Source organism: Myotis yumanensis, unplaced genomic scaffold, assembly GCF_028538775.1.
Source record: "Myotis yumanensis isolate MYYU_CA2020_CCGP unplaced genomic scaffold, mMyoYum1.0.hap1 SCAF_2, whole genome shotgun sequence".
NCBI classification, from domain to species: Eukaryota; Metazoa; Chordata; class Mammalia; order Chiroptera; family Vespertilionidae; genus Myotis; species Myotis yumanensis.
In genome coordinates, this window is record NW_027223753.1 from 113,290,065 (window position 1) to 113,316,816 (window position 26,752).

At 42.6% G+C, this 26,752-nt stretch overlaps 1 protein-coding gene and 1 non-coding gene across 3 annotated transcripts in view; both read left to right on the top strand.

Annotated features, from left to right (window-relative positions):
- Positions 1-26,752, top strand: part of RNF13 (ring finger protein 13) — a 171,237-nt gene that overhangs the window by 131,895 nt on the left and 12,590 nt on the right. For both annotated transcript variants that reach the window (XM_070405956.1, XM_070405957.1), the window contains one exon: positions 5,061-5,154. In XM_070405956.1, coding sequence (XP_070262057.1) covers positions 5,061-5,154 — 94 coding nt within the window. The remainder of the gene's footprint in view (positions 1-5,060; positions 5,155-26,752) is intronic.
- Positions 6,841-6,947, top strand: LOC139004557 (U6 spliceosomal RNA). Its single transcript, XR_011470434.1, has one exon. It is a non-coding gene; the product is annotated as a U6 spliceosomal RNA (small nuclear RNA).

Genomic DNA, 26,752 nt, shown 5'->3' on the forward strand with positions numbered 1-26,752 from the left:
TTTTTTCTTCTCTGGGGTAGAGAAGTTTTCTACCATTATTTCTTCAAACACGTTCTCTATCCTTTTCTCCCTTTCTGCCTCTTCTGGCACACCTACTATTCTAATATTGTTACCTTTCACATTGTCCCACAGGTCCCTTAAGCTGTCATTCCGTTTTTTTAATTGCTTTTTTCTTTTTGGTTCTCTGGTTGATTTTTTTCAACCTTATCTTCTAATTCACTGATTCGATCCTCAGCTTTCCCTAATCTGTTGTGTATTACTTCCATTGTGTTCTTTATTTGTGTTATGTCATTCTTTATTTCTGGCTGTTCTTTTTTCATAGTTACTATATCTTTTTTTATGCTTTTGAGCATCTTTACCATCTTTACTCTGAACTCTGTTTCAGATAAATTTCTTATCTCTGTTTCATTTATCTCTTCTTCTAGGGAATTCTCTTGTTCTTTCATTTGGGGGTTTTCTTTGTCTCCTCATTTTGGCTGCCTGTTTGTGTTTCTGACTATGTATTAGGTAGATCCTCTATGCCAGTGGTCGGCAAACTGCGGCTCACGAGCCACATGTGGCTCTTTGGCCCTGTGAGTGTGGCTCTTCCACAAAATACCACATGCGGGCGCGCATGTACAGTGCGATTGAAACTTCGTGGCCCATGCGCAGAAGTCGGTATTTTGTGGAAGAGCCACACTCAAGGGGCCAAAGAGCCGCATGTGTCTCGCGAGCCACAGTTTGCTGACCACTACTCTATGCCTTTCAATCTCTAGTGTAAGACATTGTCAAATGCTGTTTCTGACTAATTAGATCAGTCAAGGAATAAAATTCTCCAGAGACTCACTCTGCCTACAAACTGATAGGATTCCATCTTGAATTGCCCCCAGGCAATCATCCTGAGATGTGGTGGGAGTTTTTTTCAACAGAGTGGGGCAGTTGCTTCTGCCTGGAGGGTAATTGTTAGTTTTGGTCTCTTAAGTGGCCTCAGGGCAAGGTGTTTTCCAATAGGGTGGGTCAACTGTCTTCCCCTCAGGGAAGGCAAATGTCTTTATGGGAAAGATGCTCTCTGCTGCATGAGGGAATGACTCAGCACAGGAAACTGGGGTGTCTCACTTCTGCTCACATAGCTCCAATCCACTCTGTCCTCCCTCTGCAAGAGCACAAGGTAGGTGGCTCCACAGGGAACTTTGTGTGTTGGTCCTTTAAGAGGGTGTCTGAATTTTCAGCTGTCACTCCTTGGTAAACAGCAACCCACTGCTTTTCATAGCCAGATGTTATGTGGGTACCCTTCTCAGTTGTGGTACTCTCTGCTGGGGGTCCAGCTTGTGGATTAGATCCCAGAGTTCTCATTGGCAACAGCTGAGATCTCTCTCTGGGACTTCAGTTGCTGTCTGTAGGTGCCTGGCCAGACTTTTCACCCTTCCTCCCCTCCTACCAGAGTCTATGTGGTCTCCACTTTCGGTCCTCAGGTATCATTTTTTCCCCCTTGAGTCTTCCATTTATTATTCAGGAAGTTTTTCTATATTTTAGTTGTAATTCCAGTTTGTTCTGGGGAGCATGTCTGTGCTGTATCCACTTACTCTGCCACCATCTTTAATCTCTACCTTTATTTTTGTCTTAATGAGTTAATAGCATATGGTGTCACTTTTTCTTTATATACTATGACTAGAGGCCCGGTGCACAAAAATTTGTGCACTGGGGACGGGGGGAGTCCCTCAGCCCAGCCTGTGCCCTCTCGCAGTCTGGGATCCCTCGGGAGATAACGACCGGCGGGCTTAGGCCTGCTCCTGGGTGACAGAGGGCAGGCCCAATCCCTAGGTGCAGACCGTGGTCGGGCTCAGAGCAGGGCTGAATGGGGAGTTGGGGTGCCGCCCCCTGTCATGCACGGAGCAGGGCGGATTGGGAGGTTGCGATGCCACCCTCAGTCACGTTCAGGGTGGGGCAGATGGGGGGGTTGGGGCAACACCCCCTGTCACACTCAAGGCAGGGTCGATGGGGAGGTTGCGGCGCCACCCCCTGTCACGCACAGAGCAGGGCCAATCAGGGGGGTGGGGCGCTGCCCCCTGTCACGCACAGAGCAGGGCCCATCAGGGGGGTTGGGGCTCCATACCCTGTCATGCACAGAGCAGGGCCCATCAGGGGGTTGGGCGCTGCCCCCTGTCATGCACAGAGCAGGGCCAATCAGGGGGTTGAGGAGCTCCCCCCTGTCACGCACAGAGCAGGGCCCATCAGGGGGTTGGGGAGCTCCCCCCTGTCACGCACAGAGTAGGGCCGATAGGGGAGTTAGGGCACTGTTCCCCATCACACACAGAGCAGGGTGGATCAGGGGGTTGGGGCGCCGCCACTGTCACACTCAGGGCAGGGCCGATGGGGAGGTTATGGCTCTACCCTGTCACACACAGAGTCAGGCCTGTGTGTGGGGGCAGGGTTGGGGCGCCGCACCCTGTCACACACAGAGCAGGGCCGATCAGGGGGTTGGGACGCCGCACCCTGTCACACACAGAGCTGCAGGGCGATCAGGGGGTTTGGGCGCTGCCCTCTGTCACGCTGATCCGGTGCCAGGAGGCCTCACGGCTCCTCTGATACCGGTGCTGGGAGGCATATTACCCTTTTACTATATAGGATAGAGGCCTGGGGGCCGGCTGGTTTGCCCTGAAGGGTGTCCCGGATCAGGGTAGGGGTCCCCACTGGGGTGCCTGGCCAGCCTGGATGAGGGGATGATGGCTGTTTGCAGCTGGTCACACACCCTTCAGGGTGGAGGTCCTCACTGGGGTGCCTGGCCAGTCTGGGTGAGGGGCTGAGGGCTGCTTTCAGGCTGGCGGTTGTTGACTGAAGCTCCCAACCGCTCCTTTTTTTTCTCTTTTTTAAATTTTATTCTGGGCCAGCTTTAGCTCTGGCTCTAGCTCTGAGGCTTCCTGCTAAAAGCAGGTATCTGGTTTGTTTGCGTTCTATAATCGAAACAATGTATAACTCCAGCTCTGAGATCCCGGCCGGCTGAAAGCTGGTTTCTGGGGTTTTGTTTAGCTTCTATATTTGTTAGAATGTTTCAAACTGCCAGCTCAGAGGCCGGCAAGGCAGGCGGGGAACGTTGGAGTCCGCCATCACTGAAGCAAGCAAGCCTCATGTTCGCTTCCAGCTGCCTGGCTGCCGGCCACCATCTTGGCTGACAGTTAATTTGCATAAGGATATGCTGATTAGCCAATGGGAAGGGTAGCGGTCGTACGCTAATTACCATGTTTCTCTTTTATTAGTGTAGATGCACTCTTTTAAAACACTGGTGAATTTAATCCATTTACATTTTTATGAATAATATATAATCATGTATTATATATTATTGGACTAATTTCTATTGTTTAATTTTTATTGTTTTTTTTTCTCTGTAAATTTGGGTTACCCAATTTTTATTTATTCTCATTCTCTCTGTCTCTGTCTCTCTCTCTCTCTCATCTCTCTGTTTCTGCTACTGGTTGAAAGCTTACATTATTGTCTTCGTGGTCACTGGTAATTTTTTTAAGCATTTACTGATGTATGATTGACATATAATAAACCTCACACATTAAATTTATAATTTGGCAAGTTTTGACATATGTATATCTGTGAAACCACCACCACAAGCAAGATTTATTGATCAGTTCAAAAAGTTTTCTCATGCTCCTTGGTAATCCTCCCTCTAACCTCTTCCAATTTCATGTCCTACTCACCTCCAACCTTAGTCAACCACAGATCTGCTTTTAGATTTTCTACAATTTTATATACATGGAATAATAAATTATGTAATCTTTTGTGTCTGCCTTCTTTCTTTCAGAATTATTTTGATAGTCATATATGTTATTGAGTACATTGATTATTCATTTCTTTTTATAGCTGAGTTATCTTCCATTGTATGTATATACTACAATTTTGTTTATCTATTTACCTATTGATGGATATTTGGGTTCATAATTTTTGGCTCTTACAAATAAAGCTGACATGAACATTTGGACATGGACTTTTGTATTCAAATTGTCATGTGGCTATATGCTATTTGGGTGAATATAAATAGGAGCGGGATGATTGGGTCAAATGGTAAATGTGTGTTTAAATTTATGAGAAATCACCAAACTACTTTTCAACATGGTGGTGCCATTTTACAGTCTACCATTAGTGTACCAGAGTGCGAGTGTCTCTGCTTCCTTGCCAATACTTGGTATAGTCAGTCTTTCTAATTTTAGTCATTCTAATAGGTGTATAGTGGTATTTGTGATTTGAATTTTAGTTTCCTATGGAGTAATTTGTTGAGCATTTCTTCAAGTGATTATATGCCCTCTTTAGATCTTCTGTGGTGAAGTGTTTATTCAAATATTGTGCTCATTTTTTTGCTATTGGGTTGCTTGTTTTCTTATTGAGTTTTGAGTTCTTTTTATATTCTGGATACTAATCCTTATCAGATATACAGTTTGCAAATATTCTCCCCCAGTCTGTGTCTTATCTTTTATCTTTTAACAGTGTTGAGGACAAAAGTCCTTCACATTGATGTAGTTAAATTTGTCAAAATTTTATTTTATGGATGTTGCTTTTGGCATTTGGTTCAAGCCCTGTGAATTTCCTTTTTATTATTGCAAGCATATTAATTTATAGTTAAAAATCTTTGCATGTTATCTAGCATTTCTGAATATTTGTATTAGGGGTGTTCTGTATTTTTCTTCTAGGACTGAAAATATAGTGACTAACAAGTGTATTTTTGAAAAATTTTTTAGTTTATAATTATAGGAATTTCAACCCTCCCATTCTTTTGATCTTCTTTGTAACATATAGTTTATAATTTGTATTTTTCAAACAAACATATGTTATTTATAATGTTTTTGTCAGAGTAAATTAAAGATAATTTAGGTCAATGAATAAAAATCCAAAGTAAATTTAATGGAATAATTAATTACTAATATAGTTCAATGCTTTAATTAATTCTGCCATTAGGATTTAAGTAAATTGAATTTATTTCCAGCAGATATCCAGAAATTTAAAAGACATTTGTTATTTTAATGGCCATTTTCTATTTGCATGTTTAATATCTGATGCCTTGTCTTCCCTTTTATTTTTAGATCACAAAATTTTTCCAGGATAGACATAGAGCTAGAAGAAACAGACTTCATAAAGATCAACTTAAGAAACTCCCTATACATAAATTCAAAAAAGGTGAATATTTTTACTTTCTAAATAATTACCCTCAGTTTATTTAAGAGTACATGGTGACCATACTCTTAATACTACTTTTTGAGTCCTTGCCATACACTGTGCCTAACCCTCAATAATGAATGAGTGGATGTGGGAGATGTTCTTTTGCTGTGGTATATCCTCATGAAGGCAAGTAGGGTACATTGTCTGCAGAGAACTTAAAAGCAGTAGTGAAACTTACCAAATGCTTTTTATTATCATCATGTACTAGTAGTTCTAAACATCAGTGGATAAAATCCTTCTCTGTGCTAGGGTGGCCTGCTCCCACTGACCTCCTTCTCACTCTCTCTCCCACCATATACCACTGCATTAACACTGCATTAAGTAAACACATAGGTAGCTATTGGGTATCATTATGTTTTAAATGTATCATCTCATTCAATTTTCACATTTCTCTGAAATGGATACTATAATGGGTATTATAAAGAACTAGAGGGTCAGAGAGGCAAAAAACTGTCACACAGCTAGTACTGACAGAGCTGGAGAGGGGTATGGGTCTAATACTCTAACCAATATAGCTTCTCCTACCTGTGCTTTAGTGGGCTTTCAGTGTAGGTATGTGCTTGTTAAATCCTTTTGGCTAGCAGTTCCCAGACTTTTCAATTTCATATACCAGTACAAATGTTCTGTTTTTTAATTCAGCGAAGAAAATGTATAGAGAGTAGAAAGGAGAAATAGAAAAAAAGTCATTAAAACTTAGTTCTGCCAGATTTTTATTTTTTAAGTAATGAAATGTTTTAAAAACCTCCCATTTATAATAACCATTATTTTATGAAAAATATAAAATTTAACAACAAAACATAGAAAAAAAGCAAATGTTTTAAAAAAGAGACATTTATAAAAATGCACTGCACTGTTATCATACAGTGAAGATTAAATAAAAGCTGTTCATGGACCAGAAGTAGTTTGAGGACTGGCTTTAGGAATCACTTTTTTAGACTCCATATTGTGTGTTTACTTTTGTGTTTTCTTACCTCAGAAAAAAAATGTTGATGATGTTGTCCTGGGCTAGGGCATGCATAGTAAGTAAGATGCTATGCTTTTCCTCTGAGTAAGATGAGTAACCACTGAAGAATTTGAAACAGAGGAAAGATGAGATCCAAATTAAACCTTAAAAGGATCTTTCCGCTGCTATGTTAAGTATAGCATGTAGTGGGCTTAAGAGTATAAGCAGAGAGACCAGATAGGAGGCTCCTTTAGTAATCCAAGTGAGATATAATGTGGTTTGGACTATGGGGTAGCAGTTGAGGAGGTAAAAAAAATCTTAAATTCTGGTTATATTTAGCAGATGGAATACACTGGATTTACTGATGTTGGGAGAGGAAACAAGGATGACTCCAGATTTTTTGGTCTCAGTAACAGGAAGGATGAGATTACCCTAAAGAGAAATAAAGGTGGTTAATAAATGGTAGAGCAGGTTTTGAGGGAAAAAGTACAAAATAGTTTTGGACATGGAATTTCAAATGTCTACTAGACATTATAAATGAGTCTGGAGTTTAAGAGAGGTGTCTGAACTGAAAATATTGGTATAAAGATGTATTTAAATCATGAGAGTAGATGAGATTGCCAAGAGATTGAGTATAGATTGACAGAAGAATACCAAACATATATTGGGCTATCCCAACATTAATTAAAAAGCAAGATCAGGTGCTCACTTCAGCAGCATATATACTAAAATTGGAATGGTACAAAGAAGATTAGCATGGCCCATGGGCAAGGATGACACGCAAATTTATGAAGCGTTCCATATTAAAAAAAAAAAAATGAGATCAGCAGTGGAAACTGAAAAGGAGTAACCAGTTATACTAAAGAAAAAGCAGAAGAGAATGGTTTTACCAAAACCAAGTGATGTAAATCTATCAAGGAGCAAGGAGTGGTAACCTGTGTCACATGTCAAAATGCTCCTGACACATAAGGAACATGAGCATGACAATTGATCATTAGAGGTTATGATTATCTTAAGTGAGCAGTTTTGACAGTGGTCAGGCCAAAACCTGATTTTGGTGGGTTTAAGAGGAAATGGGAGGAGAGGGATTGGAGACAGTAACTACAGATAGATAATTTTAAGAAAATTAACTACAAAGGGGACAAAGAAATGGGGCAATAGCTGGTGGGAGAAGTTGGGTCAAGAAATAACAGCATGTTTGCTGAAATAAATTGATGATGTAGGTGACAGATGGGTGAGTGGCTATAATGTCTCTGAGAAAGGAAGAAAGGATAGGATCTGGTGCACAAATACGTGGATTGGCCTTAGAGAACTGAGCTAGGAAAGGCAAAATATGTAGGTACAAAATCCTGGTAGATGGGTATTTATGGTGGCGAGTGTGTAGAAGTGTTCTTTACTTCCATACTTCCCAGTGAGGTAGGAAACACAACCATAGACTGAAGGTGAGGATAGGACAGGAGATGTTGGAGGTTTAATAACGAAAAGGTATAATTTCTTCTAGGAGAGTAGGCAGGCAGATGGGCTAGGGCAGTGGTTGGCAAACTCATTAGTCAACAGAGCCAAATATCAACAGTACGATTGAAATTTCTTTTGAGAGCCAAATTTTTTAAACTTAAACTGTATAGGTAGGTACATTGTTATTAACTTAATTAGGGTACTCCCAAGGCTTAGGAAGAGCCACACTCAAGGGGCCAAAGAGCCACATGTGGCTCTCGAGCCGCAGTTTGCCGACCACGGGACTAGGGAAATATAATATGGTTGCCTGGCAGCCTGGACCTTCTTTAAGGTTCTTGGTTATGAACCAATCAGCATAACTGACTTTTCTCTAGCCATGTTTATCTGTATGGAGCGGTGTTTATTCTTACCATCCATTCTTTTAAAAAACAATGTAAAGTATAACATATTCAGAAAAGTATATGACATATATTTCGGGAACCATCCAGTTCAAGAAATAGAATGGTACTAGCACCCCAGAAGTGACTGTGTCCCCTTCTAGATCGTTATCCTTTTTTCCTCATGTGGGAAGTAATTACTCTCCTGGCTTATGATAATCATTCATTACTTTTCTCTTAAGTTTTACTATCTATGCATGCATTCCAAAAACAACATGCAATCAAAACAGTATGATTTACTTTTCCCTTTTTTTGAATTGCATTTGTTTTATCTCTTTTAGTAACAGATATTTTTGGTGAAATTAATCTACTTTATAGCATGTATTTGTACAGTTTACTCGCTTTCATTCCATTTTATAAATATATTAATTTATTTATCCATTTTACTATTAACAATTATTTTTTTGTTTTGTTTTGAGTTTAGGGCTATTACAGACCACACTTTTAAGAACATTTTTTACATTCTGGTTTATATGAGCATGAATTTCTTTAGGGTATATACCTAGAAGTAGATTAGCTGGATCATAGGATATACCTATCTTCAATTTTATTAGATAGTGCAAAATCATTTCCAAAGTAATGATGTTACCAATTTATACTCCCACCCACAGGGTATAGGAGTTCCTGTTGTATCACATACTTACTACTATTTTGTACTGATACATTCTTAAATTTTAGTAAAAGGCATCAGTTTATAAAGATATGTTATAGTTTTAATTTACATTTTTCTCCTTGCCAATGAGGTTAAGTACCTGTTTTTTTTTTTTTAATTTTTTATTTACCAGTTAGATTTTCACTTTCATGAATTACCTTTCATGTCATTTTTCTGTAAGGTTATCCCCTCCCCCTCTTTTTCATATGTAGGGAGGAATTCTTTATATATTCCCACAACCCCCATCCCAGAGTTGTGGTATGTGGTAAATAAGTTCTTTACTAATTTTAACTGTCTTCTTGTTTATGGCTTATTTTTTTCACAGGACTAAAGTTCTCATCTTTATGGTGGTATTTTTGCATGTTTTAAAAAAACTTCCTTCCTAGCCCAAGATCATAGAAATATTATATTATATTCTGAAAGCTTTATAGTTTTGCCTTTCATCTTTGGGTAGTTAATCCACCTGAATTGATTCTGTAAGATGGGGTCCAGTTAAGGTGTTTAAAGTTTATATTTTAGCCCTAGTCGGTTTGTCGCAGTGGATAGAGTGTCAGCCTGTGGACTGAAGGGTCCTGAAGGTTCGATTCCAGTCAAGGGCACGTACCTCTGTTGCAGGCTCCTCCCTGGCCCAAGCCCTGACGAGAGAGAGAGAGAGAGAGAGAGAGAGAGAGAGAGAGAGAGAGAAAGAAACAGAGAGAGAAACGCCCCACACTGGGAATCGAGCCCACAACCCAGGCATATGCCCTGACTAGGAATCAAATTGTGACCTCCTGGTTCATAGATTGACGCTCAACCACTGTGCCACGCCAGCTAAGCTCCATTGATTTTTTTATTTTTTAGAGAGAGTGTAAGGGAGGGAGAGAGACAGACAGAGAGAGAAACATAGATGTGAGAACGGCTGGGATCAAGCCTGAAACTAAGGTACGTGCCCTTGACCGAAATCGAACCCAGGACCCTTCAGTCTTCAGGCTGATGCTCTATCCATTGAGCCAAACCAGCTAGGGCCTGAGTATCTTTTCATGTGCTTACTAGCCATTTGTATATTTTCTTTGGAGAAATGTCTATTCAGGTTCTTTACCCAGTTTTTAATTGTTGAGTTGTAGAAATTCCATTTATATATATTTTGGGTATTAATTCCTTATTAGATTTGCAGTTATTTTCTTTCATTCATAGGTTGCCTTTTCATTCTAATTGTTTCCCTTGACATGCAGAAGTTTGAAGTTTGGTATAATTGTTAGGTTTTTATTTTGTCTACTCTTTATATAGCTGCCTATGCTTTTGGTGTCATATCCAACGTATCAGTGCCAATCCAGTGACCTGAAGCTGTTCCCCTACATTTTCTTCTAGCAGTTTAATAGTTTTAGGAATTATGTTTAGATATTTAATCTATTTTGAGTTGATGTTTATATATAGGTCCAATCTCATTCTTTTGATGTCAGGGTAATGCTGGCTTCATTGAATGAGTTTGGGAGTATTTCTTCCTATTTGATTCTTTTAGAAGAGTTTGAGACACAGTGGTATTGATTCTTCATTGAGTATGTATCTACACTAATAAAATACAAACATGCAAATTGACCATACCTTCACTACACCTTAAGCCACGCCCACCAGCCAGTCAAAGCGACTATATGCAAATTAACCCAACCAAGATGGTGGCCGGCAGCCACAGAGCTGGAGCAAGCAGGAGGCTTGGTTGCTTCAGTGATGGAGGAAGCCAAGCTTCCCGCCTGCCGCGGCCGGCTCTGAGCTCCACTCAAGGCAACAAAGTTTCAGTTATAGAAGATAAATAAACCCCAGATACCTGCTTTCAGCCGGCCGTGGCCACGGAGCTGGAGTGATCAGGAGGCTTGGGTTGCCCCTGGCGATGGAGGAAGCCAAGCTTCCCTCCTGCCCTGGCCAGCTCTGAGCTCCACTCAAGGCTACAAAGTTTCAAATTATAGAAGGTAAATACATCCCAGAATAAAAAAAAAAAAAAAGAAAGAAAGAAAGGAGAGCCTGGGAGCTTCTGTCGCGGGGGGGCTTGGCCAGCCTGAAAAAGGCCCTCAGCCCCTCACCCAGGCTGGCCAAACCTCCATGGGGTGAGGGATCCCACTGCGGGGGGCGGGGCGGGGGGGCTTGACCAGCCTGCAAACAGCCATCAGCTCCTCACCCAGGCTAGCCAGGCACCCCAGAGGGGACCCCCACCCCGAAGGGGGTGTGACCAGCCTGCAAACACCCATCAGCCCCTCACCCAGGCTGGCCAGGCACCCCAGCGGGACCCCCACCCTGATCTAGGACACCCTTCAGGGCAAACCAGCCGGCCACCACCCATGCACCAGGCCTCTATCCCATATAATAAAAGGGTAATATGCAAATTGACCCTAACAGCAGAACGACTGGGAATGACTGGTCACTATGACACACACTGACCACCAGAGAGCAGATGCTCAATGCAGGAGCTGTCCCCTGGTGGTCAGTGCACTCCCACAGGGGGAGCTCTGCTCAGCCACAAGCCAGGCTGATGGCTGCCAGCACAGTGGTGGTGGCAGGAGCCTTTCCCGCCTCCTCAGCAGCGCTAAGGATGTCTGACTGCAGATTAGGTCTGCTCCCTGCTGGTAAGTGGACATCCCCCAAGGGCTGCCGGGCTGCCAGAGGGATGTCTGACTGCCAGCTTGGGTCCGACCCCCCAGGTAGCGGGCCTAAGCCAGCAGGTGGACATCCTCCGAGGGGTCCCAGATTGTAAGAGGGCATAGGCCGGGCTGCGGGACCCCCCCGAGTGCACAAATTTTTGTGCACCGGGCCTCTAGTATATATATAAGTAGCCAGCGACAAGAACACCGTAATGACCAGAATGACCAGTTGCTATGACGCCCACTGCACCCAGCAAACCGGCCTAGTCCCCTCCTCCGGCTAGCCCTGCCCTCGATTGGCCTCTCCCACCCTGACCTACGGTGTGGCAGCCAGCCAACCCCCTCACAGCCCTTCCCCCCCCGCCGGCCCTGCACCTGATCAGCCCGTCCCACCCTGATTGGCCCACAGCCCCTCCCCCTGGCCAGCCCTGCCTCCAATTGCCCCCCTACCCCAATAGGGGGCGGGGCCAGCTGGCCAACCTCCAGCAGGCCCTTCCCCTGGCTGGCCCCACCCATAATTGGACCCCCCATCCCATCGGCTTGTGGCCCCTCCCCCCGGCCGGCCCCTTCCTCCAGCCAGCTCTGCCTTCAATCGGCCCTCCACTCCGATCAGGGGCAGGGCCAGCTGGCCAATGGCCCACAGCCCCTCCCCCTGGCTGGCCCCACCCCCAATTTGCCCCCCCACACCAATTGGGAGTGGGGCCAGCCAGCCAACCACCCATGGTCCCCCCCGGCCACTGGCCTCCGATAGGCCCCCCACCCTGGATCAGCCCCCACCACCACAATCGGCCCGCAGCCCCTCTCTCCAGCCAGCTCTGCCCCCGATCTGCCCCTTCCACTCTGATCAGGGGCAAGACCGGTGGCTACCACCTGCAGCTCCTCCCCCCAGTTGTCCCCACCCCCGATCAGCTTCTTCACACCAATTGGGGGCAGAGCCAGCTGGCCAACCTCCCACGACCCCTCCCCCCAGCCGCTGACCCCAGATCGGACCCCCCACCCCATTCAGGGGTGGAGCCAGCTGGCCCACTGCCCACAGCCCCTCCCCATGGCCGGCCCCACCCCCAATCGGCCCCTCCACTCCAATCAGGGGCGGGGCCTGCCGGCCAACCTCCCGCCGTCTCCTGCTCCTGACAGTCCTGGCCCCGATCTGCCCCAATCAGGGCTGGGCTGGCTGAACTCCACCCGTGCATGAATTTGTGCACTGTGCCTCTAGCTTGATATAATTTACCAGTTAAGCCATTTGGTTCTGGATTTTTCTTTGTTGCAAAGTTTTTTGATTGCTACTTTAGTCTCTTCACGGGTTATAGGTTTGTTCAGTTTTTCTTAATAATTTAGTCTTGGTAGGTTTATGATTCTAGAGATTTATCCATATTTTCTCAGTTGTCTAATTGACTGGCATATAATTGTTTATAGAAGTCTCTTTTTTAAAAAAAAATTGATTTCGGAGAGGAAGGGAGAAGGATAGATAGAGATATCAAGGATGAGAGAGAATCACTGATTGGCTGCTTTTTGCATGCCCTCTACTGAGGATCAAGCCCACAACCTGGGCACTTGCCCTGACCTAGAATTGAACCACCAGTGACCTACTGGATCATAGGTCAATGCTCAACCACTGAGCCACGCAGGCTGGGCCATAGAAATCTCTTATAATCCTTATTTTTGTGACATCAGTTGTGATGTCTCTTTCATTTATAATTTTAGCTATGAGTCTTTTCTTTTTCTTAGTTATTCTACCTAATGGTTTGTCAATATTGCTGATCTTTTCAGTAAATCAACTTTTAGTTTCATTGATTTTTTTAATTTTTTGCAATTCATATATTTCTATTTCTTTAGGTTTGGTTTCTGGAGTTTTAATTTGTTCATTAAATGGGTCATGTTTCCTCTATTTCTTATGTATCTCATTTTTTTCTTGTTAGAATTTTGGCATTTGAAGAATCATTCATCTCTTTGAGACTTTGCAGTCTTATTTCAAACATGTAGAACTTTCTTGACTCAGCATAGGTAGAGATTTGGAGACTTCCCAAGCCTTTTCTGGGTATGCATCCTCTTTGGGCCTGTGGGTGTAGTTACCTGTCTGAAGAAATTCAGGAGCTTGCTCTGGTGTTTGTTATGATATTACAGTCTCTCTTGTGTGGCACTGGAGCTCTACCTAGTGTGTCTATGGTACTACAAATTCTATTGCATGGTTGATCAGCTGTCTTTATTCTCAGGGATCCCCAACCTTTTATCCCATTCTTGTCAATACTTGGATATAGCAAGACAGATACCATTCTTTTGGTCAGCCCCTATAAACTTCTGACCTTGGACATACATTCTCTACCTTGTTGTCCTCAGGTAGAAGACAGTCCCAAATGTGCCATGGCAGGGGAAAGGGCCTCTGGTATAAGGAGTGGACAATGTCATGAATTTTCTTACTGTGCTTTTATGCTGTTGGTTTCATCCTTGCTTGGAGTGCAGGAACCTTTAACTGCTTTTTAAATTTCTCACAGAGGTATTTGATCTGTTTGTTATTGTTAAGTCTATTGAGATAGACTTGAGTGTCCATTTCTGCCATCTTGCTGACATTACTTCTCTACTTCAATTTTTAAAAAATTTTAATTGAACTTATTAGGGTAACATTGGTTAATAAAATTATATAGGTTTTAGGTATATAATTCTGTAATACATCATCTGTATATTGTATTTTGTGTTTACCATCCCAGGTCAAGTCCTCTTCCATCACCATTTATTCTCCCCTTTCCCTTTTTTAACTACCCCTTTTCCTCTGGTAATCACTGTATTGTCTGAGTCTATGAGCTTTTCTTTTTTCTTACTCCTTTCACCTTTTTTACTCAGCCTCTCAACCCGACTCCCCTCTGAAACCCATCAGTTTATTCTCTGTATCTATAAGTCTGTTTCTATTTTGTTCATTAGTTTATTTTCTTCATTAGATTCCATGTATGACTGAAATAATATGGTACTTGTCTTTCTCTGACTGGCTTATTTCACTTAACATAATGCTCTCCAGGTCCCTCCAAGTGTCACAAAGGTATGTTTTCCTTCTCAATCTCTCTCTCTCTCTCTCTCTCTCTCTCTCTCTCTCTCTCTCTCTCTCTCTCTTTCTTAACAGTTGAGTAGTATTCCATTATGTAAATGTGCCACAGCTTTAATATATATATAATTTTAGAGAAGAAGGGGTGGGGAGATAGAAACATCAATGATGAGAATCATTGATCAGCTGTCTTCTGCATGCCCCCCACTGGGGATTGAGCCCGCAACCCAGACATATGCCCTGACTGGGAATCTAACCTTGATCATGTGTCGATGCTCAAACCACACCAGCCAGGCATAGTACAGCTTTTTGATCCACTCATCTATTGATAAGCACTTGGGTTGCTTACAAATCTTGGCTGTTGTGAATAATGCTGTAGTGAACATAGGGGTGTCCAGAAGAGGTATCATTGGGTCATAAGGCAGTTCAATTTTTAATTTGTTGAGGTAACTCCATACTGCTTTCCACAGTGGTTGCACCAATCTGCATTCCCACCAACAGTGCACAAGGGTTCCCTTTTCTCCACAGCACTTGTCATTTGTTGATTTGTTGATGGTAGACATTCTGACAGGTGTGAGGTGATACCTCATTGTCGTTTTAATTTGCATCTCTCTGATGATCAATGACTTTGAACATTTTTTCATATCTCTCTTGGCCATCTGTATGCCCACTTTGGAGAAGTGTCTGTTTAGATCCTTTGCCCATTTATTTTTAATTGGATTGTCTTCCTTTTGTTTAGCTGTATGAGTTCTTTATATATTTTGGATAATTGGATTGGTGCTTTTTTTGGTGTTGAGCTTTTAGTTAGTTTGCTTGTTTTTATATATTTTTAAAATTGATTTCAAGAGAGGGAGAGACAAATGGAAACATCAATGATGAGAGGGGATAATTGATTGGCTGCCTCCTGCATGCCCCATACTGGGAGCCCATAACCCAGGCATGTGCCCTGACCAGGAATTGAACCACAATCTCCTGGTTCATAGGTCGAAGTTCAACCACTGAGCCACGCCACCTGGGCTACTGTTGAGTTTTATAAGTTCTTTATAAATTTTGGATATTAAACCCTTATTAGATGTATCATTGATTAATATATTCTCTGATTCAGTGGAATGTCTTTTCATTTTGTTGATGGTTTCCTTTGCTGTGCAAAAACTTTATAGTGTGATGTAGTCCCATATGCTTATTTTTTCTTTTGTTTCTCTTGTCCAAGGAGATATATTAGAAAAAATATAGCAATGATAAATGTCCAAAATTTAATTGCCTATGTTTTCTTCTGGGAGTTACATGGTTTTGAGTTTAACATTTAAGTTTTCAATACATTTTTAGTTTATTCTTGTGTATGGTGTAAGAAGGTGGTCTGGTTTCACTTTTTGTACAAATCTATCCAGTTTTCCCAACACCATATATTGAGTAAACCATCTTTACCCCATTGTATGTTTTTGTCTCTTTTGTCAAATAGTAATTGGCCATAAAGGCATGGGTTTATTTCTGGGCTCTCTATTCTGTTCCAATGACCTATATATGTCTGTTTTTATGGCAGCACCATGCTGTTTTGATTACTATGGCCTTGCAATAGTTTGATATTAGGTAGCGTGATTCCTCCAACTTTGTTCTTCTTTCTCAAGATGGCTGTTACTATTTAGGATCTTTTGTAGTTCCATATAAATGTTTAAAATATTTCTCCTAGTTCTGTGAAATATGCCATTGATATCTTGATAGGAATTGTGTTGAATCTATAGATTGCTTCAATCAGTATGGAAATTTTAATGTTAACTTTTTCTATCCATGAACATGGCATATGCGTCCACTTACTAGTATTTGTATCTTCTTCAGTTTCTTCAGTGTCTTATAATTTTCCGAATACAGAACTTTTATGTCCTTGGTTATATTTATTCCTAGGTTTGTTTGTTTTTTCATTTAATTGTAAAGGGGATTGTTTTCTTAGTTTCCCTCCTTAGTAGATTATTATTGGTGTATAAAAATGCAACTGATTTCGGGATATTTATTTTGTATACTGCTACTTAACTGAATTTATCAGTTCTACTAATTTTTTGGTGGAATCTTTAGAGTTCTCTCTATATAGTGTCATGTCATCGGAAATAATGACAGTTATATTTCTTCCTTTCCAACTGAGATGCCTTTTATTTATTCATGTCTGATTGCTATGGCTAGGTTGAATAAGAGTGGTGAAAGTGGCCCTAGCCAGTTTTGCTCAGTGGATAGAGCATTGGCCTGCAGACTCAAGGGTCCCAGGTTCAATTCCGGTCAAGGGCATGTACCTTGGTTGCGGGCACATCCCCAGTAGGGAGTGTGCAGGAGGCAGCTGATCGATGTTTCTCTCTCATCAATGTTTCTAGCTCTCTGTCCCTCTCCCTTCCTCTCTGTAAAAAATCAATAAAATATATATATATATATATATATATGTATATATATATATATATATATGTAGATAGATAGATAGATATAGATATAGATATAGATATAGATATAGATATAGATATAGATATATATATAAATAAAAGAATGGTGAAAGTGAACACCCTTGTCTTGTTCCTGATCTTAAGTGAAATGCCCATTGAGTATGATGTTGGCTGTGGGTATGTCACATGTGGCCTTTTTTACATTGAGGTATATTCCCTCTCTTCCCACTGTGCTTAGAGCAAGCATATCAAACTCAAAAGCTAACCCAGGCCAAATAAACAAGGTTTAAGTTTATGTGGGCCGCAAAAAAACAAAAGCTTCAATTTTCATAGAAACGTAAGTTTATTTAGATAGGGACATGCTGAATACAAAGGGCTGAAATAAATGAGTAATTGTTAACATAAAATAATAGAACATTTTAATAAAAATTAATATTTTTCTTGAACATTAACTTACCAGACACTGAATAACTGCACAAATTAATAAGTGTAACGCAAATAAATCTATTTTTCTTATTCTCTGAAAGTGAAATACTTCCTGTTGCTCACACCGAACAAGTCAGTACAAGACTAATGATGTGGCGAAAGGCTGCTAAAATATTCGCTGCTAGTATTAGTAGAGAGAAATGGTGTGATTGCGCATAAGGTTCATAAGGAAAATGAATGCAACATGATTATAATAATCAGTCATTAGTGAATGTTGTAGTTCGTGATTAATAACTATATATTGCCCTAACAGGTTTAGCTTAATGGATAGAGCATCGGCCTGCGGACTAAAGGGTCTCAGGTTCGATTCCAGTCAAAGACGTGTACCTTGGTTGCAGGCACATCCCCAGTAGGGGGGTGTGCAGGAGGCAGCTGATTGATGTTTCTCTCTCATCGATGTTTCTAACTCTCTATCCCTCTCCCTTCCTCTCTGTAAAAAATCAATAAAATATATTTTAAAAAAATAACTATATATAACAGGATATTATCAAAATTAAGTTACACAATTTTTATTAAAATGTTTCTTACATACTGTTATATTGGCTAGACCGCAAAAATATTCGTTGTGGGCTGCATGCAGCCCATGAGCACAAGTTTGACATGCTTGGCTTAGAGTTTTTATCATCAACTAGAGGCCCAGTGCCCGAAATTCATGCACGGAGGTGGGGATGTCCCTCACCCCAGCCTGCACACTCTTCAATCTGAGACCCCTCAGGGGATGTCTGACTGCTGGTTTAGGCCCGGTACAGGGCCTAAACCGGCAGTCGGACATACCTCTCAGAATCTGGGACTGCTGGCTCCTAACCACTCACCTGCCTGCCAGCCTGATCGCCCCTTAACTGCTCCCCTGCCAGCCTGATCGCCCACAACTGCCCTCCCCTGCCAGCCATCTTGTGGCAGCCATCTGTGGTGGCCATCTTGTGGTGGCCATCTTGTGATTATGTGAGGGCGTCGCACAAGGGTGCGAAGCTTTTATTAGTATAGATGAGTGCTAGATTTTATCAAATGCTTTTTCTGCATCTATTGATATAATGTGATTTTGACCCTTCATATTGTTTATGTGGAGTATCCTGTTTATTCATTTGCATATATTGTACCAAACTTGCACCCCCAAAATAAATCCTACTTGCTCATAGTGTATGATCTTTTTAATGTACCATATTGCTGGATTCGGTTTGTTAATATTTTGTTGAGTGCTTTAGCATCTATGTTCATCAGGGATATTGTCCTATAATTTTATTTCTTTGTCGTGTCTTTATCTGGTTTTGGGATTGGGATAATGCTGGCCTTGTAAAAAGAGCTTGGGAGTCTTCCTTCCTCTTGAATTTCTTGGAAGAGGATATATGTTAGTTCTTCTTTGAATGTTTTGGGGGAAAAATCACCTGTGAATCCATCTGGTAAAGGACTTTTGTTAATTTATTTCTGCTTCAGTTTCATTAGTTGTTATAGGTCTATTCAGGTTTCTGATTCTTCTTGATTCAGTTTTGGAAGATTGTATGTTTCTAGGAATTTATCCCTTTAGTCCAGATTATCCAACTTGTTGGCATATAGTTGTTCACATTATGTTCTTACAATCCTTTGTATTTCTTTGGTGTTAGTTGTTACTTTATCTCTTTCATTTCTGTTTTTATTTATTTGGGTCCTGTCTTTTTTCTTGATGAGTCTGATTAAAGGTTTGTCAATTTTGTTTATCTTCTCAAAGAACTAGCTCTTGGTTTTATAGAGCTTTTGTAATATATATATATATATATATATATATATATATATATATATATATATATATATACACACACACACACACACACACACACACACACACACACACACTAGGGGCCCGGTGCATGAAATTCGTGCACTGGGGGGGGGGGGGGAATGTCCCTCAGCCCAGCCTGCCCCCTCTCACATACTGGGAGCCCTCAGGCGTTGACCCCCATCACCCTCCGATCGCCTGATCGGCCCCTTTCCCAGGCCTGACGCCTCCGCCAGAGGTGTCAGGCTTGGACAGGGGACCCCCACCTCCCCCCGATCACTGGCTCTGACCCCCGCCCAGGCCTGATGCCTCTGGCCCAGGAATCATGCCTGGGCAAGGGACCCCCATCTCCCTCTGATCGCTTGCTCCACCCCCCGCCCAAGCCTGACGCCTCTGACCCAGGCTTCAGGCCTGGGCAAGGGGACCCTCATATCCCCCCAATCACTGGCTCCGCCCCCCACCCAGGCCTGATGCCTCTGGCCCAGGCATCAGGCCTGGGCAGGGGACCCCCAGCCCCCTCCGATTGCTGGCTCCGCCCCCTGCCCAGGCCTGATGCCTCGGCCAGAGGAGTTGACCCTCATCACCCTCCGATTGCCGATGACCGGATCGGCCCCTTGCCCAGGCCTGAGGCCTCCGGCAGAGGTGTCAGGCCTGGGCAGGGGACCCCCAGCTCCCTGCAGTTGCAGGCTCCACCCCTGCCCAGGCCTAACGCCTCTGGCGAAGGCATTAGGCCTGGGCAGGGGAACCCCAGCTCCCCGTGATCTCCCGCTCTGCCTCAGAGGCATTAGGCCTGGGCAGGGGACCCCCAGCTCCCCGCGGTTGCAGGCTCCGCCCCTGCCCAGGCCTAACGCCTCTGGCCGAGGCGTCTGGCCCGGGCAGCAGGGACCTGCAGTGGCAGCGGCGCCCCGATCGCGGGCTCTGCTTTAGGCCCAGGCAAGGGACCCCTAGCTCCCGGGACTGCCAGCTTCGCCCGTGCCCAGCTCATCGCTGGCTCCACCCCTACTTCCCGCTATCACTGGCCAGGGCGGCAAAGGCGCCCGATTCTCTGATCATGGCTGGAGGGCAGGGCAAAGGCGACCCCCAGGGCTGCCTTTGCCCTGCCCCCCGGCTCTTAGCTCCCCCCTGGGTTTCCGATCACTGTCAGTGGCAGGGGGCTTCTTCCTGCTTTCCCTTTCGCCTCCCTGCATTGTGCCTACATATGCAAATTAACCGCCATCTTTGTTGGCGGTTAACCGCCATCTTAGTTGGCAGTTAATTTGCATATCGCCCTGATTAGCCAATGAAAAGGGTAGCAGCCGTGCGCTAATTACCATGTTTCTCTTTTATTAGTGTAGATATATATATATAATCTTTATTCTGCTCTGATCTTTATTATTTCCTTTTTTAAATAAGTTTGGGCCTTGTTGTTCTTTTTTCAGTTCCTGTAAGTATAAATTTAGCTTATTTGAGATTTTTCTTGTTTCTTGAGGTTGGCCTGTAATCCTATGAATTTTCCTTAGTGCTGCTTTCACTGTGTCCCATAGATTTTTGGGTTGTTTTTTTCTCATTTTTGTCTCAAGATGTCTTTTGATTTCTTCCTTGACCTCATTGTTAAACCAGTCACTGTTTAGTAAGCTTTTGTTTATCCTCCATGACTTTGTGTTTTTTTCAGTTTTTTTCTTGTGATTGATTTCTGGTTTCATACCATTGTGGTCAGAGAAAATGCTTCATGTGATCTCAGTCTTCTTAAATTTATTGAGATTTGTTTGTGTCCTAGAATGTGGTCCATGTGCACTTGAAATGTACATTCTGATGCTCTGAAGTTGTTAATTAAATTCATCTCATTTAGTTTGTCATTTAAGGCCACAATCTCCTTGTTGATTTTCAGTCTAGAATATCTATCCACTGTCTATGGGGTGCTAAAATCCCCTACTATGACTGTATTACTGTCTATCTCCCTTTATGTACAAGATTTGCTTTTTATTTAGATGCTCTTATATTGTGTGCATCAATGTTTACAAGGGTTACATCCTCCTGATGGAATAATGGGAGCACCTTTATCATTGTGTAGTGTACTTCTTTGTCTCTTACTGTAGACTTTGTTTTAAAGTCTATTTTGTCAGAAATAAGTATTGCTACCCCAGCTCTTTGTTCCTTTCGATTTTCATGAAATATTTTTTCCATCCCTTTACTTTTAGTCAGTGTGTACCTTTTGTTCTGGGGTGGGTCCTTTTATACAGCATATACAGGGTGTCCCAAAAATGCACATACACTTTGAATAATTATAAGGGCAGTGTTTATTAAAATACATTTCATTTTAAAATAAAATGTAATAAATCTACAAAGTGTGTATACATTTTTGGGGGACACCCAGTATATACTTCTTTTCTTATCCATTCAGCTACCCTATGTCCTTTGATTGGAGCATTTTAGCCATTTACTTTTAAAGTGATTGTTGATTGGTGTGTATTTATTGAGATTTTATCCTTTTAACTATGTTTCTCTGTTTATTTTTTCTTCTTCTTAAAAAAGACCCTTTAACATTTCTTATAATACTCGTTTGATGGTAACAAAGTCATTTAGCTTTTTCTTGTCTGAGAAGCTCTATTTCTCCTTCAATTTTAGATGATAGCCTTGCTGGGTAAAGTAGTCTTGGTTGTAGGTTCTTGCTTTTCATGATTTTGAGTATTTCATGTTCATCCTTTCTGGACTGAAATGTTTCTGTTGGCAAATCAGCAGACAGTCTAATGGGAGCTCCTTTGTAAGTAGCTACCTGTCTTTCTCTTGCTGTTTTTAAGATGCTCTCTGTCTTTAACCTTTGCCATATTAATTAGGATGTGTCTTGGATTGGGCCTCTTTGGGTTCATCTTGTTTGGGACTCTCTGCGCTTCCTGGACATGTGTGTCTTTTTCTTTTACCAGGTTAGGGGAGTTTTCAGTCATTATTTCTTAAATATGTCCTTGATCCTTTGCTTTCTCTCTTTTCCTTCTGGTACCCCTATGATGCGTATATTGTTACTCTTCATCTTGTCTCAAAGGTCCCTTAAATTATCATTTTTGTAAAATTCTTTTTTCATTTTACTGCTCTGATTTTGTTTTCTGTTGTCTTGTCTTCCACATTGACTCTATCTTCTGCTTCATCAAACCTACTATTTATTCCTTCTAGTGTGTTCTTCATTTCAGATTATGTATTCTTCATTTCTGACTGGTTCTTTTTATGGCTTCTGTGTGCTTTTCGTGCTGTTGTAGTTCTAAGTTCCTTGAGCATCCTTATAACCATTGTTTTGAAGTTTAGAGTATCTGATAAATTGCCTGCCTCCATTTCATTCAGATATTTTTTTTGAAAGATTTCTCCTGTTCCTTCATTTGGGCATGTTTCTTTGTTTCCCCATTTTGGCTCTCCTTTTGTGTTTGTTTGTATATATTAGGTAGATCTGCTATGACTACCAGTCTTGGTATGGTGGCCTTCTGTAGTAGGTATCCCATGGGACCCAGTGGTGCAGTCTCCTTGATCACCTGAGCTGGGTGCTCCATGAATGTCACTGATGTGGGTTATGTGGGCCCTCCTGTTGTAATCGAGCCTATTCATGCATGGGGTCGACTCTCAGGCAGGCTGACTGTGAGGATCAACCCCAAACACAATGTATGAGCCTTTGTGCAGGTGCTAACCACATGAAACAGATTTGTCTCAAGGGTCTGGTACCTGCCCAGATCTCCCTGTGTATATGCTACTAGTGAAGCTAATTGGATCCTGCTCTCATGTTGTCTGAAGGTGGCCACTCTGTGTTTTTGGTCTTGGGCCTCTTGGTAGGGATTCTAGGGCTTGCCAATATCAGACACTGTCTGTTACTGGCCCTAGCAACCTGTTTGGAGCTACAAAGTGATCCACATTTTGTGGCCGTCTCTTCTAGACCTGGGTCTTCATGGAAAAATCAAGCTGTGCACTGAGGCTGGCTTTTACCAGCACTGGGCCCAGGGAAAGGTCAGCAGAAGCCCCAAGACACCCCAAGATCCACCTCCACCTGCCTGAGTTTATCAGGTCTAAACAGACCAAGATTTGGTCATGTGAAGGGAGGGCTCTTCCATCATTTGGGCTTATGAGAGAAAAATGACTCCTGTCCTAGAGCCACATAACTCAGTCTGTCTCAGATTCTGTCAGGTATTGATTTCAGCAGGATGCAGCCACCAGGAGTTAAGATGATGGGGCTAGTGGATCTCCCATGAGGGGGAGATCTTTTTCAAAGATTTCTCCTGTTCCTTCATTTGGGCCATGTTTCTTTGTCTCCCCATTTTAGCTACCCTTTTGTTTGTTTCTATAATCAGGCTTGGGGAAAGTTGTGGGATGTGGCCCTGGCCCCAGAACCACACAACTCAGTTTGTCCCGGATTCTGCCCAGACCTCAGAGAGCAGAGCCACCAGGAGTTGGATAGGGCTGCCAGGAGCCTGGAGATTGGGGACAGTAAATCTCCCATTTGCTAAAAACTCCAGGGAGGTCCCTGGGAACATGAGAGGAATAACCCTGCCCCAAAGCCATACAATACGATATGCCTAGTGTACTGTAATGTCGCTGACACTTCCTGAGTCTGCCCAGACCTCTACATCCTAATCCAGGCAGCTACAACTTTTCATCAGGGCTCCACGGAGTGGGACAACAAAGAGTCAGGAGTTAGGGATTATTGCATTCCCGATGTTGATACTATATGGAGAGGCATGCTCCACCCAAGAAAGGTGGCATCTGCAGTCTGGCAGAGTGACTCAGCACAGGAATCCTGGAAGCTTTCCCTTCAGTGCTCCCCCCCAGAGCCACAAACCCCAGTGTCTCCTCACTTGACTCTAGTCTGCTTCACCCTCCCTCTGTCAGAGCCCAGGGTGAATGGCTAAGAATGAGATTTTGTGCATTGTTCCTTCTCTGTGGCAGAAAGAATCCCCACAGATTTTCATAATCAGATGTTATGTGTGTGCCTCTTCCCAGCTCTGGTTCTCTGGGTTGGGGAGCCCAGTTTGGGATTGAGAACTCATACTCCTCAGTGTTTTGCAACTGAGATATCCCTCCTGAATCTCAGGTGTTGCTCATGGGAACAGGGCCAGCCCCCTTTCTGTATCCATCCTTCCTACCAGTCTCAATGTGGCTTTTTCTGTAAATCTTTGCTTGGTCCTGGGAGGAGGTGAGGGTAGCATCCACCTACTCTGCCGCCATCTTTTATCATTCTTCTTCACTTTTGAAGGACACTTTTGCAGGGTACAGAATTCTAGGTTGGTGGTTGTCACCCCTAACACTTTATATATTTCCTTTCACTCTCTTGTTTGAATGATTTCTGAGGAGAATTGGAGGTAATTATCTGTCCTATATAGGTAAGATTTTTAAAAACTCTGGCTCTTCAAGATCATTTGATTATTTTGCAGTTTGAATATGATATGCCTAGTGTAGTGTTTTTTTGGCATTTATCTTTTGTGTTGTATGATCTTCCTGGATTTCTTGTTTAATGTCTTTCATTAACATGAAGAAATTCTCAATCATCCTTGCTTCAAATGTTGCTTGCTGCTCCTTTCTTCTCATTCTGGCATTCTATTATGCATATGCCACACCTTTTTTTTTTTAAGTTGTCCTACAGTTCTCTGATTTGTTTTCTAGTCTTTTTCTTTTCCATTTTGTTGGTTTCTAATGATATATCCTCAAGCTCAGACTCTTTCTTCAGCAGTGTCCAGTCTACTGAACCCATCAAAGGCATTCTTCATTCTGTTATGTGTTTTTGTTGTTGTTGTTGTTTTACTTCTAAGGGTTTCTTTTTACTTCTTAGGATTTCCATCTATCTGCCTACATGATCCATTTGTTCTTGCATGCTGTCTGCTTTATCTATCAGGTGCCTTAGCATATTAATCACAGTTGTTTTAAATGAATGGTCTGATAATTCCTACATCCCTGCCATATCTGAGTTTAGTTGTGATGCTTGCTCTGTCTCTTCAGATTGGTTCTTTTGCCTTTTAATTGAGTGATAGGAACTCTAGTAAATAGGTCGTTGGTGGTGTGACGTAAAGGTGTTGAGGATGGGAAGAGTCCATAGTCCTATGATTATGTCTCAGTGTTTTTGTCAGCCTGTGGCTTTGAGCTGTGAACTTCACCAGTGCCTCTGTTTTTCCCCAGCCTTTGTTGGGACCTGATGGCTGCAAAAGTATTTCCCTTCTCCCACACAAAAGGCTAGAGTTGAGTATTTCCCTTCTCCTGTGTCAGTTAGACTCTGTTTAAAAACAAAAACCTGGTAGGTTATCTGGTTAGATAGCTTCTCTTGAGGGCAGGATTGTTAAGAACGGAATTTTCTGGTATATTTCAAAATGGCTACTTTCCCTTTGCCCCCCCTCCCCCCTTCCCCCACCCCCTACCCCGCCAGAAGCTCAAGGGGATTTTTAAAAATATTTTTTTAAATTGACTTCAGAGAGGAAGGGAGAGGGAAACAGAAACATCATGATGAGTTAGAATCACTGGCCAGCTGGCCAGCTGCCTCCTTCATGTCCCCTACTGGAAGTGAGGCCACAGCCCAGGCATGTGTCCTGACCGGGAATCAAACTATGACCTCCTGGTTCATAGGTCGGGGCTTAACCACCGAACAACACTGGCCGGGCTCAAAGGGATTTATTTTTCTCCAATATTCACTGTAAGAACCTGATAGAGCTCTACAAGATAAACTCACAAAAATGTTCAGGCTCCCCTGGAACTTTAAACTCTCAGACTTGTACAAACTAAACAACTGGCAATTCATCACTACTATTCAGGTTCTCCTACTCTGGTACTGGGTTCCATGCAAGTTTCTACTCAGGGGGTTTCTGCTCTGATAAGTTGTGATCTTCTCTTCCTATCTGTACATCCAATTTTTAGGGCAGTAGTTTGCAGGTAAGTTTCACTTCTCTGATGGATCTAGGAAGAACTGTTGATCTTTAAGTTTGTAATCTTTTTACTCCTTAAGACAGAATGCCACTTTCTAAGCTCTTTGTATGCTGTCCCAGAAAACCTCATGTAGAGTTTTTGCTGTTAATCCTCACCTGAGGACATTTTTTTCCATTGATTTTTTTTCTTTAGAAAGTGAAAGAGAGGGAGGGAGGGAGGGGGGGGGAGGGAGGGAGGGAGGGAGGGAGGGAGGGAGAGAGAGAGAGGGGGGGGGGGGAGAGAGAGAGAGAAAGCATCCATGTGAGAGACACAATGGTTGGTTGCCTTCTGCACACATCTTGACTGGGGCAGGGATGGAACCTGCAACCCAGGTACATGCCCTTGACCGGGAATTGAACCTGAGATTCTTGGATGTTTAGGCAAAGGCCCATACCAGCAAGGGATCCCATAGAGTTTTTAATTCTCAAACTTGTCCACCTGAGCCTCCAGCAATTTATCAGGTACAGTTTATGGTTTTCTACCCTGGGGCTGGGTCCTGCAGAGGTTTTTGCTCCTGGGCTCTTGCTCCAGTAAATTGTGATTATATCAACCAATTAGTCCAATTTGGGGGCAGTGGTTTTCTCTGAGAACTCAGTCCTTCAATAGATCTATTTTCAGTTTGTTCAGCTTTTTCCTTGTGAGTACAGGACTGAAGTCTCTGCCTTTTCCCCCACCCTTCTACTATTACTTCTTCATACCACCTTGGTTATATGTGTGTGTTTCTCTAGATCATTTGTTACCTAGGAGTGAAACTACTAAGTCATAGAGTATGTATATCATCAAATGTACTGCACTGTGCTAAGTTGATCTCCAAAGTGTTTATACCAGTTTACCATCCCATAAGAGGTATATGAGAATTCCTGTTACTTTACAAAT